General features: G+C 41.1%; 1 protein-coding gene across 7 annotated transcripts in view; it reads left to right on the top strand.

Annotated features, from left to right (window-relative positions):
• The first annotated feature begins 2,646 nt into the window (after positions 1 to 2,646).
• Positions 2,647 to 16,461, top strand: part of mark1 (MAP/microtubule affinity-regulating kinase 1) — a 103,393-nt gene continuing 89,578 nt past the window's right edge. For 5 of the 7 annotated variants that reach the window (XM_066696440.1, XM_066696443.1, XM_066696439.1 and 2 more), the window contains exon 1: positions 2,647 to 3,050. In XM_066696440.1, coding sequence (XP_066552537.1) covers positions 3,000 to 3,050 — 51 coding nt within the window. In that variant the 5' untranslated portion in view covers positions 2,647 to 2,999. The remainder of the gene's footprint in view (positions 3,051 to 16,461) is intronic. The other 2 variants (XM_066696444.1, XM_066696442.1) reach the window with 1 other exon arrangement.

Below are 16,461 nucleotides of genomic sequence, written 5' to 3'. Positions count from 1 at the left end.
GCAGACCAGAATAAAACTACATTGCCTCCTCCATCTCTTTGTGGTTTTGCACACCGGTAGTGTGAATTCTGGAGACTGTCACTTCCCGTGCTGTCTGACATATAAAAGACAACACACACACACACACACACACACAAAACTCCTCTCGTTGAAGTCCACCACTGTGCAACTTCAGGAGAAAACAAAAACCATCATCGACTGTGATCCGAAGAGAGGTTTGGGGGGTTGGAATTTCTCTAGCATCTTTGAATGTTTTTGGAGACCTGCATGAATGTAAGATTACTGCATTTGGACTTTCTACTTAGTTTAAAAACATGTCAGGACGTGGAAATGTTAATAAACCTGCTGAGACAAACACATGGGCAGATGTATAATCCTATAAGGTCCAGAATTCCACATTCAGTCAGATGCTCAACAGTGATATGATTTCTCATCTAATTTCCTCACATTCAAAAGAAACAATGCTTGACCTTAGTGCTGTACTTTCCCACATGCTTATGAAGACCCATAGTTTTCTCTTTACAATAAGTATGTTTTTCACTCTGGAGTGTGGTGACCCTTGCAAAGTTGACCTTTTGGGTCATCCTGAGTATTAAGTTGATATTCTATCTTAATTGATTTTATATAGATTAGAGGACATTATATAGTTGTCCCATTGTTGATTTTATTTACAGATGTATTTGACCTTAACCAGTGTGACTCACAAGGTACACATTTCAAGGCACATAACAAAATGAAAGCAAGATCTCATGTGTGTTGCTTTTCTCCAAATACATGAAATCTGAGTATTTTACAACACCGCGCTTCCTCCCTCGCACGACTGAATCTTAAGGACGTGCCTTCAGCTTGAGCATGTACACTGGATTCTGCATGACGCACCACGGAGGGTCAACAGGGCATCCACACGAAAGGTCTGATGAGCGATCGCAACCCAAAGTCTGTTGATGGTCCAACCCCCCCACCCCCGATGGCCAGCAAGAGGCCTCCTACAGAGGGAAGACCACAGCCAGCAGCACTGATAAAGAACTTTCTGATCTCCTTGCTGCTGTAATAACTATACCGCCTGGAGGGGAGGCAACCATTATGCCTAGGCCCTAAGCCATGGACCCCCAGATATTAATTTTCTCCTACATGCCATCCATAGGAGTTTTTTGTTTTTATCTCCTCTGTGCCTAAATGGTTTATTTACTTAAATGTTCACTCACTTTATTCTAGATCATGTAAAATGTTCACAGGTCTATATTATATTTTATTGTATTTATGTATTTTATTTTGCTGTACGTTTGTTGTATGTTTACCAGTCTGTAAAGCGCTCTGTGGCTACCCTACGAAGGGCACTATACAAATAAAAATTGATTGATTGATTGATTGATAATAAAATGTAGACTTCGTTATTCTTGCATACATCATGTGTTTCTCTTGAAAAGTGGTTATATCTCTAACTCTTTATAGGACATATTTCACTGTAAACATGACTGGGGCTATATAATAAACTAACAAATATAGAAATATATTTTATACATCAGGTAAGGTTGCACGATCAAAATACACACTTTCTACTTCTACTTCTCTGTAGGCTATTGTGTTACACGTAGTCATGGTAATTAAAGTGTAAAACAGTAGGGTGAAGAGAAAAACAGCAATGGGATAAACATGTTATATGTCATGGAGAGAAGGTACAGTTTTCGCTTCAATTAGCACTTTCTGTCAACAGGTGGTGCTCTGGTCGAGTTTTCCGAGTTTTCTTTCCTGCAAGGACAATAGGAGGGTATTTGATATGAATACAATATTCGTAACTTGATGTTTTACTAACAGTTTTATCTTCATCATCACAATAATCACAACTTAAATCAGGACTGTAATATTGTCCCATTCAGCCAAGGGAAGGGGGAAATAGAAGCTTTATACCCAAACTGGAGAAATAGCAACTACACAGATAGAAGAATTTGCAAATTATTTTTTCAACTCATACATGACATTTACATGTAAAATATATAAAGATAAAATTATGAGTGGGAATAAGTTGTTGAAACGGCAAGCAGCCACAACCACCCTATATTTTAATAAATATAGTAATAGTAGTAATAATAATATAACCAACACAAACTAAACAAACACGTGATATGCATCAGTTTCTTATAAATGCATATATTACTCAGCTTGACTGTAACAAGTCAGCTGGTTAATTAATTAAATTAAAGTTATTTTAAATCGGCAATATTATGTCAACTATCATCAGACAAGTTCAGTTTAAGTAAATTCCCTGGCAGCTGAAACTAAAAGATAACCAACAACATCAGACCAAAACAGGAAAAATAGACAAACTAACAAAAAACAAACAAACAAGAAAATACATTTAAAAAAATCCTCCCCCCCCAAAAAAACAAAAACATTAATAATTTCCTTCCATAATCGACATCTGTGCTGTAGTATGCCCCCCCCCCTATCAAATAGCCGTGCCTTCCGCCGCCTATACTGGCACTCAGAGACAGCTGCCGCAGCAGTGCATCAAAACATGTGCTAAATAAATAACACATGCATGTCAGATGAGGTAGTCCGCGGTACCCATGCATTCCCCCAAGTGAATCTGGAAGTGCTTGATCATCTTCCTGAGGAGGGCAGAAGGCAGCTCCTGCTTGGGGATGTGAAACTCCCCCCTCCCTCCCCTGCTCGTTTTTCTCTGTGTGTCTATCAGGGTGGATCAATGCAAGAGGTTCCGTTTCCATACAAACTCCCCTGCTCTCTGCGCGGTGCTATAGCTGGCGATCTACCTGGAGGGCGCAGCCAAATCTCGCCTAGACCCCCTCAGCCGGCTCCCAGCGGGCCCCGGACGCGCCATGCTATAACGGGACAAACTGGGGTTCGGACGGTCGGGCTCACAATGCCGTCGGGGGTGTAGGAGGTAGCGAATTCACCCCTTTCCTCACTGCCCCCCACCCCTCCTCCCCTTGTCTGCGCTCCCGAGCTTGTTGCTTTGCGAAGCGGCCTAAAACCACAAAATGTCGACCAGAACGCCATTGCCCACTGTGAATGAGCGCGACACAGAGAATGTAAGTATTCGCGAATGCCATCTTGTTTGTTCTCCCGACCCCCATGCTCGGGCTCTGCTGGTTCAGTGCCGCGTACGTGTGGGGAATGTGCCGATGTCGACGTTGCAAAATGAGGCGGCGAAGAATGGGGGGGATAGTTTGGGAAGGAGCTCGATCGGAGAGGAGGATGGGGGGGTGGGGGGTCGGTATTTAAAGGCTATATACTTCACTTTTACTGTCATGGTTCAGTTAATTGAGAAAAAGCAGAAAAAAAACTAAAGAAAATCTGCATCCGCTGAGAACTTGGATGATGAGACGTTTATAGAGCGTTGCACTAACGTAACGTTCCAGATCTCTGGCTTCTATAGCGTTGTTGCTCGCTACATTATACGTAACATTTGACAATACTCCTCGTTGACTATAAACAATGTTTGGATGGTGAAACAAATGCACTATCCTGGCATCAATATAATCCAGTGTATCTCCGCTTTTTTATGCATAATTGAATGTCCTATTGTGTCCTAGATTTGCAATGGAAACAAAATGCTGTTTGCTAATGAAAGTAGTCAGTAGTGTTTCTCTTTTTGTGATACATGGCAACTGAAACGTTAAAATATGCACATGCAGGCTTAGATTAAAGACGTTAAAGCTAGATTTTTAAAAATGTGTATCGCTAATAATGCACGAGCTGTGTGTATTGCAGGAGGACCTGTGTAGGAATCTGGCCTGCCGGTCCATTATGCCTCTGGTATTGTCCTTGGGTATACAATGAAATATATTAAATGAAACATTCCGGTAGCTAGTTTGAATTTGAATGGACGCAGGTTGCTGGGGGTGTTTAAGGTGCATTTAGTTTTGGTTTTGCTTGTTTTAAGAGGCTGCCTTTTTTTGTTTATTATATTTTTCAAGTGAACACCAAATCGCGAATTTGTAGTTCTTGTCCTGCCAGCACAGGTACATTGCATGGTTCAGCCACTTTTTTAAATAATAAAAAAAAAGTCCACCGTTAGGACTGGTTACCGAGAGATGGAGGAAAACAGGCTCTTCAAAGGATTTTAAACGAGTGCATTATTGTATTTTTGATTTCACATTTGCTCTGAGTGGGGAGCAGTCAGTAAGCTTGGTGCTGTTGCAAACGACCCGCAAGATGACAATGCACAATATTACAACTACTACTAGACTTGGAAATAGGGTACAGTCATATGTGGGCATGCTTTAATTTAAGATTTAAATTAGAAGGCATCTTGTAGGCCATACATAAGGGTATATAGGGTTAGGACCAGAACAGACGTTTAGCCATAGTTTGACGCACGTCCTTTTACAGAAATGGGTTGTCAAAATGAAAAACGGACCGCAATTGCACTGCAACTTTTTTTTTTACACTACTCGAGACGGGAAGAATGAAGGCCACCTTGCTGTAGCGCAGATTCCCGCAGTTCTTGTGCGGCTCCACCAATGGGATCGCGGGGATTTTGCAGATCTGCGCAGACCTGCGGGAATCTGCGCTACCCGAACTCGACCCATGCTAGGTAGGGGGTTCCGGATCCAGGTCGAGCCAAGTCCTTAACCCTGGTTGTACTGTGTGTAAAGTGAAGCGGCCCCATCCCCACTTTTTGAAGACTGCAGTCAATATATTCTTGCACTGCTGTGCTTCTCATTGGAGAGAAGCCACGGTGGCCGGAGTCCTGTCAGACACAGCACTTCCTGGGTTGTCCTGTTGCCTTTCACACACATTCAAGGCCAGGATCCCTCGGACTCTACTGTATTTTATTCATGTTTTCTGTATAAATTTGTTCTATGTGCAGGTGTGAACTGCAAAACAAACAGTGTGGTTGGCATAATAATACTACTAGTAGTAATCATAGGCTGTTAATTCTTACTATACTATCTATGCTTAAAAACATTTCATTTCTGATCTCCCGAAAGAACAAGTTACTTAAAAAAATCCAGCAACAGGAGGTGATGGTTGATTGGATCTTACTTATCTGTATTGAAGAGCACAAGTGAGACCAATTTGTATGCTTCAGCTTTCATCAAGTTTAGTTTTGTGACCTGGATGAGTGATGTTTAGTTGCCATTCCTGGTGTAGCTTGTTGAGATCTCTTTAAAATGGCGAATCAATTACACATGAAAAACTACTGTACAGGTGAGGTAGTGGACATACTTTGAAGATTTAGGTTTAAAGTTGACAAATTGACTAATTAAATGGTTGTTACACACCTTGTATTTTTAGCTTATATTGCTTATTTGACTTCCTTATTATTTTTCAGGAAGAAAAATCTGGATTTATTCTTTTGAGAAAATATATTATTTGACACATTAAGAACATTTGACCATAAAATACAGTCTTCAGTGCTAAATTTGCATGTCAGTGTTAATACTTATTGAAATTAAACTAGCATTATGAGCTGGCTATATGAGATGCCAAAACCATTTCAGTAATGCTTAGTTTCACTTGCAGACCTTGCAAACACAGGCCAATTCCAGTTTTGTCTGACGCTACATAATCTCATACTTGACCTTCTTATCACAACAATATACAGTGTCATTCAAAGTGTTGCACAGCAGAATACTCCGCCTCTATCTGGAAAAGGTGATTTGGCTGCTTGTGCAAATAACATGGGGTCAAAGCATGGGACTTTGTTGGACATAACTGCTTACCCACAAACCTTTCATTTGAACAAATTGTCTAGGAAATTGAAGGCCAAGTGAACCTGAAACCAGCCTCTCTCCTTTCTTTATTGCTATAGATGGAGGGCAAATTCCAACAGTTTCTCACTCACTGCGGTATTTAAATTCAGCTCAGGTTAGGTCGCTGTTTTCATATTACACACTTATGGACTGCAGTAAATGTCTGGCCTGCCTGATTCGGGTGTTGAACTTCAGAGCGCAGTGGGTTCTTCTGCATTTTTTTGTGTTAAATCTATAGTTTAGTTCCTGTTTATTTTTCAAAAATTCCTCGCCTGTTCAGAAACGCAGTTGTTATGTCTGCTTTGAGTTTTCTGTTACGGCTACCCAGTTCCTGCCAGTATCTTGTAAAAAAAAAAAAAAAAAAAAAAAAAAAAAAGTTTTTATGACGATCTTTCAGGGCAGAGTGTCTGAAGATTTGTGGTTGTGTGCAAGAGCGCAAGAGTAATATTCCCTACTCCTTCCATGTTCCATTTTCTGACCATCAGCCCTCCAGAGCCTTTTCAGAAGCCATTTTTGTCGCCATCGATCACACAAAGAGTAGGCAATAGGATATGCAAAAAAGGATAGCTAAAATAACAGGAAGATGCAGACTAAACCACCACTGTTTGAATCATACAGCACTTTTTCTTCTTTTTTTTTCCTTCTCTAATTTGGAAAGCGAGATAATGCTTATCTGAGACTGGGAGAGAACAAGCTAGATTTCAGGAGCTCGTGTGTCTGGCAGCCACGAAGCAGAGCTGCCCAATAAATATTCTGACTCCCTTGACTCTTTTGTAATGTGAAGCCAGGCCCAGCGAATGTCAGTCAGCCAGTAAACGTGATAGGCAGGAGATTAGGTTCAAAAAGACTATTCATATACATTCTATGCAGAAAGGGTGGCCATAGGCTAAAGGGACCAGAGGCTATTGCAAAAACAACAACCAGAGTGACAGAAGGGCTCACTGTAGCTTAGGAGATTGGTAGCAAGGCTTTCACTGATCAAACAATTAAATAACTGCATCAGACTGAGAAACCAGAGCTTTTTTAATCTTTTATTTTTTCCGAATGAGAATTGTACCCCGAGGCAGTGCATTCCCTTTTGTTGTTGGGAAAGAAAGCATGTCATTGGTTTTCTTCTGTATTGCGCGCACACCGAAAAAAGAATTTAAGTTTGGGCCATCAAATGCTGTCTTGAAGGAGTTCCATGCCACATGTGAGCACATAATGGATTAAAAGGAGCAACAGGTTTAGTGGTAATTGCATAAAACTTGTCAAATTGCTAAAGGATGTTTCCCAATTAAATGATCAGCACTAAATGTAAGCAAACCTTCCTATACATTTTCTTCTTCATGCAATTTCCTGACCACTCATCATGTTCAAATGAAAATGTCAAATATGGCAAGTTTTATCCCCACTTTCTGGAGAACCACACTGCCACTAGGTTTTTGTATCTGTTCTTATGATCTTTCTTAAAAAGTCAACTACACAGAAAACACCTGTATGTCCTTGCTTTTTCATTTTCTTTTTCACAGTTTGTGCCCTCACAACCACACATCTTCTATTTCTTCACCATTTTCCAGCTCGAATTACTAACAACACTATATTCTGCGCCACGGAATCGCTAAGCTTATCAGAAAATAATAGTTTGAAACTAGGAAGTGAATCGGTGCTTTGCATGTGGCTGCTCCAATAAGATGTCTGTGCACAGTTTGGTGCTAATTGCCTTTTGCTCATATCTTCTAATGTTTAAGAATCCCCACCCCCATGAGTTGGCAAATTAAAAAAAACAAAGTGTGAAACGAAATGTCACTGAAATGAAACCAGGAAATGTTTGGAATAAAGTACTCCCTTAATAGATGCAAGAGAGCTCTTGACCTTCCCCATTCCCTGTTTCTAAATCTGCTTGCTCAATGAGCTTGTAAATGATTCGGGGGGTGAACAGCCAGTCAGACCCGTTCTAAATCACTATGATGGTCTGGATCTAGTCCAGAAGGTAAAGATAAATTAAAGAAGATGAAAGGGGTACATGCTCTGCTTAATTCCATGTCTTGCTAAGTAACACAGTCTCCAATAGTAAGTCTGATCAATGTTTATAGTACGTGTACCCAAGCCCAACTTCCCTATAATTGAATTGGCCTGAACGTTATAAAGATGTGGTTGTTACAGTGAAGATAAAATCCCTGCTAGCAGGTGCTTTCCAGAAAGTTGCAATGGAAATGTTTAGATATTATCATAAAAAATATAAAATCATGGCTTATATGCTTTTTGTTTTCTTTTAAGTACACCCTTCCATATATGCTAAAACATTGTTAAGTCAAAGGTCCAGTTATTGTCCAAGGTTTCTATGAGGCTTAGCTCAGCTGAAGTGGAAACACCCTCTGGCTGTACACCTTAGCCAGACCATTAATGTGCTGTTAAGAGTTTCAGCGGGGATTGCAACATCTTGTAATGGACTGATAGGCAGAACAGATCATGTCGCACTTCCATCATCTTTGTGATGTCACACTGCTCCATGGAGCCACTTGGTTGCCTTTCATTTCTTGCCTAATCATGCTGCTGAAAGACAGGGTCACATTGTGCTAGATTACTACCAGTTTTGGGAGTGGGGAATGAATATTGCATGTGGTTTCTTTTATGTGTCATGACTAAATTAGTTCTAATTAGTTGTAAGTCTTCTGATTTTCCCTCACCCCCACAAACCAGTTACTAAGTGGCAGACGGAGGATTAACACGTATATGTTCAGTTCTATCCCAGGTGCTAGAACCCATAGTTCCCATAGTTCTAATAAAAGGTATTTCTTGAAGGGTGTGGATATTGCTGTGCTCTATTCAAACCATATAAACCTTTTCAGTCTTCTGTTCTTCAAAGGGATGAGTTGGCTAAACCAGTGGAGGTCACAGTGGTTTGAATCTCTGGCTGCTTTCAAATGTAAGGATAACAAAGTGCGTAAAAGACCCCTGAAGCTATGGCCCAAAAAAATTGGTTTGTGCCATTTTGATCCACAACATGTGACCGAGGGGCTTTGGCTTGAACAGTGCCGTGACTGAACACAGGAGAAGGTTTTAATGTTGTGAGACTTCTCCCCCCACCACCCCCACTAAAAATTAAAACAGTGTGGAGCTGATGGCAGGATTTCGAGGCCCACAGGGTAATGCCATGTTTTGGGATTTGCCATGATGGATAAAGCCACAGAATTGGCATTTTGGTTGTGTTTGTTTAGATCTAGATGGGCTGAGTCACTTCCAAGGTCTCAGTCTCTGATGACTGGTGTGTGTCTAGCTTCTCATGAGACTGCCAAAGGAACTTGCCTTTCTCTAAACCCAGACGCTGTAGCACAGTTCTCCTCAATACTTGTCCCCTGGGCCTAGAATGTCCCTCAGTGACCCAAGTTTTAATAGTTTCTGCAGTTACAATTAATAAAGTCTAAGTTTAAAAAGTTGTTTTTAATGCTTGGGGATTAGGGAGGCTTTATGATTGTAAGATTGCAAATACCTGGAACATAAATCGCAAACGCAGTCGTAAAAATAAATGCAGGTGTTCGTTTCTTTGTCAATGTGTAATCACGGTGGAAGTGATCCAAGATTTACAGCCTGGTTTTGGTGAATTTTACCCTCTCGGTGTGAGGCACTGCTTTGAGTTATTCATTTGACCATTTATTCTTGATTAGGGATAGTTAATAAATTGACAAGATGAAAAATGATCTGAGTCCGGAAAATAGGATTTAAACAACTTTATACACACACACACAGGCACACACAGTCACTCTCTCTGTGGTTTGTGGTCCATTAATTCTGTCCTGACACCCTCCCCTGGATTAATGTCAAAATCTGCTGTACTGTCATGACTACAGCACAGTGTTACTGTCTGACTGATGTACTCCATCTCACATGTGTAGGACTTTAGTTGTTTAAGCATTTCTTCTGGGCAGAGAGAAAATATATACAGATGAAGGCTCTTTATTATTGATCCAGTTGAAGATCTGTTAAAAAAACTCACATTTAGTTTTAAGGCTTCATTTTGATGTTATTGAAGCAAAATCAACTCCTTAAAATAGGGCTCAATACTTCTGTTTTTTTATAAATGTTTTATAGAGATACTAATGCAGGTATTCGGGTGATTCAGTCTCGGGGTCATCGCAATGGACTTCGATGAAGATGAAGACGTACCCTTTTCAGTCGCCGGAGCTGCCCGCTGCAAACAGCCTTTGTGTTTCATGAGTAGCATGCGTGGTTGTGATCTGCATGCAGTGGTGCAGTTTTTTGCTTTCCACTTAAAATTATACTCGGACGCAGCCGAGGTAAGGCATGTATATAAGAACATAAAGTTTACAAATGAGAGGAGGCCATTCGACACATCGTGCTCGTTTGGTGTTCATTAATATCTAAGTGATCCTAGGATCCTATCCAGTCTATATGAGTGAGTTACGTGGCTACGCTTTGCATTTTCCATGGCAAGAAACGAAAGTGCACTCCATTTAATTCAATTCCCCCCCCCCAACCTTTGAGTGATAATGTTTCGCTCTATACACTGTGGCTCAGATCACGCTCCGCTGTAATCACTGCTATTATCAGCAGAGCTTTCCCCGATACGGCTCCCCTTTGGAGGGCCACTCCACAAAAGAGTCGGGCAGTGTTGTTCCTCTTATTGGAATCACTTGGTTCATTTACCAGCTACAGATGTACAGAAGCCAGCTCTTATTCAGGGATTTGTTTATTAGATTCTTCACTCTAAAAAAGTTTTGGCTGCACAATCTGCAGTTGTTGGGCCACACGTGGTTTTCCTGGCTGCTCTTTAGTAGCTTGCTTTAATGAGCTGGATGCTGCTCTCTCAGGAAGCAGTGTCATTGGAAAGGAGTTTGTAAAGTGATGTCTCTGTGCGATACAGAGGTCACAGCCGGTGTCGCTTCAGGGGAATTGAATAATGTCTCCATTTTCCTGGCGTTTAAGTTCTCCCGTATACCCAACAGGATGTTCCCCCTGAATTCCCTGTTGTTGTTGTTTTTGCTGCTTGCGTTCTACTCCCATCCGACTCCCATCCATAAAGCCCTCTGCATCTGTTCGGCAGCCACTAATGGCAGCATCATAACCAGGCGATGAAGCAATGAAGTCCATAACACTATGAAATGTGTGCTTTCCAGCTGTGCCAAAAAGTGAATACAGGTGTTCTTTCCGCTTGTGGCAGTCATTGCTATTCATATTGATTCTTTAATTTTGCTTAATTATTGATTATTGTGGAAAGGATCAAGCTGATAATTAGTTTCATAATAGTTTTTTTGTGGTGGTGTTAAAGTAGTTCTGCCATAGGGTAATATTTGATTTAACCTTCAATGTGCAGTTTATGTATTTCTTTTTAAACAAAATAAATCTTCAGCTTTTATATATACAGGTTTAAAAGGCTATTTTTTGTATGTTTTTTTGGGGGGCTTCCAAGTCTTTATAGTACAAGGTGATGTCATAAATCGTACAGCTGGAGAAATGTGTATCCGTCAAAATCACAAGACTCTTTATTTATTCTGTGTGCCTATTTCTGCAGAGAATGGGAATTAATGCAGTTCAGTTTTTTGTGCTGCATCATGCCATTGCATTAATGTTACAGCAAGAACTTGGTACTCCTGAGCTTTTTAGATATTGTTTAACCTTTTGTGGGTATCGTTTACACGTAACGACTTGCTAAGCAAAAAATCTTACTGCATATACATATATATGATTGAAGTTTCTTGGAATGTAGTTAATGCTTCCTGTAAATGGATTTCCCAGAAGTTGCCAATCTTTTAATTCCTTTGATATCGATTTTGAATCTGTAGTTTATCATGTTTTTTTGCTTGGGGTCGAGTGCAAGCAGGGAAAGGTAAAGTCACAGTGCAGTAGGGGTGACTGGGGAATCCCCCATCGTTGTTTACCTTTATTAGACAAGATCTCCCTTGGATGGGATCTTTTGCTTCTTCGAAAGGCAGTAATCCCCCCACCTCCCCACAAGCACTGATTTTCCCATGATGTCACCTCATTTGTCTGTATTTCTTTTCCACGCTGCTCTTACCATAGGATCTGCTTATCATGCTGATGGCCCAGGATGTGTTGTGAGTGAGAAGCTTGCATTGTGCAATTTCTTTGTGCTGCATTCTTAGTCAAACCAGGTCTACATTGTAGATTCCTCGGTTATGTGAATAGACAACGGTTGTGGGGGGTGTACAATTTGATTGTATAAAGTGATGTTTGCAGATTAGGGATGGAAATGTCAGAACTTGCCAGGATGTAATCTGGTGGGCAGTGTTCGCAAATTCGCAGATACCACACTTTGAAATGTATATTGCCGTGATGAAGGGGAAACAACAACAACAACAATAGAAAAACTCTGGTGAACAGGAGTCTGAATAGTCACAAAAGACTACTAGGTGAGTCATAAGAAGACAGGTTCACAGGATTGAATCTCTACAGCCTGAAGGAGAGGTTTCAGGCAGGCTGAATCGAGGCATTACAAATCCTGAAACGGATTGGCAAAGTCCACCCACTTAATTATTTCACTCCGTGCACAGGCCTGGCCCGGAGGACACAGGTAGGCTCGTGATTGAGATTAGGCATGCTTTTACCCATTTGTTTATTTCCCAGAAGCACTTGCTGGTCTATGAAACTGCCAAACCATCCTCTACAGACTTGAATTTGGACATTCTTTATCTATGTAATATTGTCTTTTTAAGAAAGTCAGTTGGATTATTGTGTGGCTAGCTCTTGTTTGTCACTATTGTAAGATTTTTATATTTGGTATGTTCTGCAATATTAACAGCTTTGGTACTTCAGGGTTCAATAATTCAGATGTTTTGAAATCCACTCTTTTTATGGCCCGCATTGCATTGTCCTGTTACGAACTGTGAAGATGATCCGTTAGACACAGGAAGTGGTTTTGAAGGCAGGGAAATACATAACCAAATAAAAATTAGAAAGCTAGGAATTTGATTTGAAACGCCATTTTGATGGCTCTTGAATTTAGTGAAACGTAGAAAACCACACATTGCTCCTGTTCACTTCACTAAACAAGTCTTTGTTAGCATATTACCCTTTGTGATCATAACAAAAGAAAAAATTAAATGCGCAAGAGATCTTTCCAACTCTCTCTCATTGTTCTATCAGCTGTCGTTTTAATTTTCAACTTTAACTACTTTTTACTTTATTTTTATTATCTTACACATCGCTGAAAAGACATTCTTGTCTGTTGAGGTAACTAGTGTTGTGCCTTGTGTGGTAGGTTTGGGAACTACATGACTCCCCTGCCAGGGTTAGCATTATTTTAGTGAAATTCGAGATATTTGGACATTAGAAACTCGACATGGGCTTTGTTCTTTGGGTGTGGCGTGTTAGGTAAAAGCTGGCCCAAGAAACAAGGCAACAGGAGAAAAGTGACTGATGCTTTGCAAATGTAACAAACTCGGCAGCTGTTGCAGTGATTGTGAAAGGTGGAGTTAATGGATATACCATCCTTCACTCTGCAGCAGGAAAGAAAGCACTTGCAACACAGAGGTATGCACACAGTTTCACTTAAACCAACACAGGAGAGTCTTGAAAGAGAGCAGAATGGGAAAGTGAAAAGGAAGGGATTATTTAAAATGACTTTCTTCAGTCCCAATAGGCGCTGCGAATCAACAAGATGAAGAGGTGACAAAATATCGCATGACGTTTAAAGGAAGCTCTGACCCACAGGGGGCTCTGCGACTCCCCGATCTGAAAGGCAGACGCGTGGTGATTTCCTACTGAAGGTCTCCAAGTTTGACATCCGTTTTCCTTTTTTCGAACTGTGTCGTCTGCCTGACAGCTGTGCCCGGAGTGACCACGTTGTTTTGAAGTGGCAGAGGCCAGGCGGGGATCGGGTTGCATCGTGTTTCTGCGGCAGCCCTGCCACAGCGGCTTCAGTTCATGTTTGGCCATGTAGCCATCCGGCTCATCCGGTTCATTGACTGTTTTTGTTGTTCTAGGAAAAACAGTGCTGGCCTTTGTTCTGTGTGTCACTGTGCACTGTTCAGTGCTCTACTCTTTGTAAGTCCTTGTGTTTGCGAAAGTTCTTGTCTTCAAACTGAAGCAATTAACTTAAGCAATCTGACCTAAAGAAGCAGCGTTTATTTGAAGCAGTTGAAGTAACCTCTTAAAAAAAACTAAAAACAGAACAGTACCATTTGCCTAAAATTATCCACTATCCTAAACATGTTTAAATAGCGATGCTGTTGCCCAGCTTCAAATCTTATTGGTCTTTTAAAATGCTTTGTGTTGCAAGAAAGTGGGGTGGGGTTAACTTGGGTTGTACAGTACTGGATAATATTTGGTTTAATATTAATGCTGTTTTGTTTCGTTATAACCTTAAAATTAGAAACTGAACAGAAGGAATGTCTGGAATTAGCACCGCGTAATCTCGAAAACTACATTCATGAATGTGTGATTTATTTCCAGTTTCTGAGCCTGCAACTCTTTACAGAAACAGTCTAATTAGTGCCAGTTTGATCTAATTGAGTTTAATGTGCATCGGCAAGTGCACTGCGGTGTTGGATTGATTTCAGTATGACATCTGACCCCTTGAGACACTAAGCATCGGCAGCCCCCAGATTAATGTCGTCCTTGTTGGATTCTCCCTCGCATTAAATTGCATTGCAGTCCTAGAGCTTGAAGGCTAACAGGCCCACAGCCTGTGTGTGCAAGTACAGGGTCCATAAGATACTAGGGTTGTTTGAATTTGCACGATTCACTGAAGACTATGTTCTTCAGATGGCTTTTCCTACATAATAAGAGTCAAGGTGGTTCAGTTAAGATAAGAAGTTTGTTACCATTAGGATCCAGTTCTTTCCAGCCCTGGTTTTTAACCTGCATGTCACAGATAACCCAACGTCTTGCTTTAGGTGACTGCAGCTGATAAAAAATAGTGCACTTTAGATGAAATTGTCTGTTAAATGATTGAACTTTTTAGGATCATTATTGGTATTCTGGTTGTACTATTGTCATCAATCCGGCAAGAAATTTAAGCAGTGGACTGACCGATCACAACAATGTTACTATTTTGTCACCCCCTCTCCCATCCGGTTACTAAGTCCAATGACTTGACAAGCTTTCAGCCTCCACACTGTACCGAAAGCCATTCACCATGCCATGCTGTAAACTATAATATCACTGCTTAACATCGCTGCAGGCCCATTAGTCTTCCTGTTTTTGTAAAAAGCTGATTACGCCTGACACCCTTAACTAAGCAACGGGCAGAGGAGGGAGCTGAGGCTGTCGTCCTGCGCTGAAGGTACGAAGTTTATCTCGTGCGCTTCTCACACACCATCTCCATTGTGCGCCTGCGTGCGCTCTTTAAAACGAAACGATGATTAATGCGTCACAGTCGTTGCCCACATGGTCCACTTGTCTCGCGAAGGAGGCTGTGGGAACTAATCTTGTAATCGATAAAAGCCGTCAGATCCCTGTTAATCACGGACATCAGCAACCGTTGAGATTTCAATCTTCTGCCTCTGTATTTTGAAATTGATATGAACCGAGTTTTCCCTCCATCGGAAGAAACCCAACCTGTCCCACTGCTGCACTTGCTTGAGAATTTCAGGTGTTGGTTCTGATTTGACCAAAATATCCCATTTTTGATTTCATCAAAACACTAGGCCAATGGCAAGAATGCAATGTTTCTGAAGTTGGATCGCTTTTGGCCTTTACGGGCTTCAGGGCGTCTTTGGAAAATGTTTTCCTCCAATCTTATAGCAGTTAGGTCCCTGCATGTTTGGATTTATGCGTTCTTTGTGTTCCCTTACCACACATTGTTATGTTTCTTATTGACCGGTGACTTCCCTCAGGCGAAAGAATAGGGTTAGGAACAAGAAACGGGACAATGCTGAAACAACTAAACTAAATGCAGACTGACTACACTTTACAAACCTTTCAAAAAGATTCATGTGAACCATTCAATCAGTCCCATTTTAAGTGTCTCCTGTGACTTTTTTATGTTTAGACTAGGGATGCCTAACATTTGATCCTTACGGACTCCTGTTTTGTATTGCATTAGGGCTCCTAACTACTATTAATCATTTACTAAATACTCACTCTTTCCATCTTTCTCGGGATGGATGGAGGCAGCGCTATAAAATGTGCAGAATCTTGCCCTCTAGGAAAGGGGTTTAGGCTATCTTGTTTTAGATAGTGGCTATAAAGTGCCTGCTGGGACTTCCATTCATATTCTGAAAGATTTTCAAACATGGGTGTGCTCTTCTTCTCTGTGGGATTTAAAACTCATGTAAACCTCACCTGGTGGGTTAATGTTTCACGGCTGTACTTCTGTACACGTTGAGCAGATGCTGTTTTTGTGGGGAAACATAACCTATCCTGGGAAGCCCTAAGTTAGTTACTGTTTGTTCTGTTCAGCGGCAGATCGGGCCTCCATTAAGGCCCTGGACCTTATTAATGAGTCGAAAGGCCAGATTGTAAAGTGTGATGGCTCTGGACTCGGCCTGCTTCCCACCCCTGCAGGTGAGAACCACCCAGACTGTTCACTCAGACCCTGCAAATAACTGGCTCCCCAGACGACCCTCTGAAACTAACGATTGCGGCAAAACCCCCTAATGTCTGCATGGTTTACCCCTTGGGATCATTCCCTTTAAAGAGAGTAGGAGAGTATATAGTGGACACTGTACTTGAGTTGCAATCAAATCTTTCTCTCTACCTTTATCAGTGTGTATTGATTGTGTGCTAAAGGGGATTTGTGAAGATAAGAGTACAGTTGTAGGATAATTATAGCCTTGAC

The sequence above is a fragment of the Amia ocellicauda genome, chromosome 23 (genome assembly GCF_036373705.1).
Source record: "Amia ocellicauda isolate fAmiCal2 chromosome 23, fAmiCal2.hap1, whole genome shotgun sequence".
Lineage (NCBI taxonomy): Eukaryota > Metazoa > Chordata > Actinopteri > Amiiformes > Amiidae > Amia > Amia ocellicauda.
The sequence above is the reverse complement of the archived record's forward strand: the minus strand, read 5'-3'. Positions and strand labels throughout refer to the sequence as shown.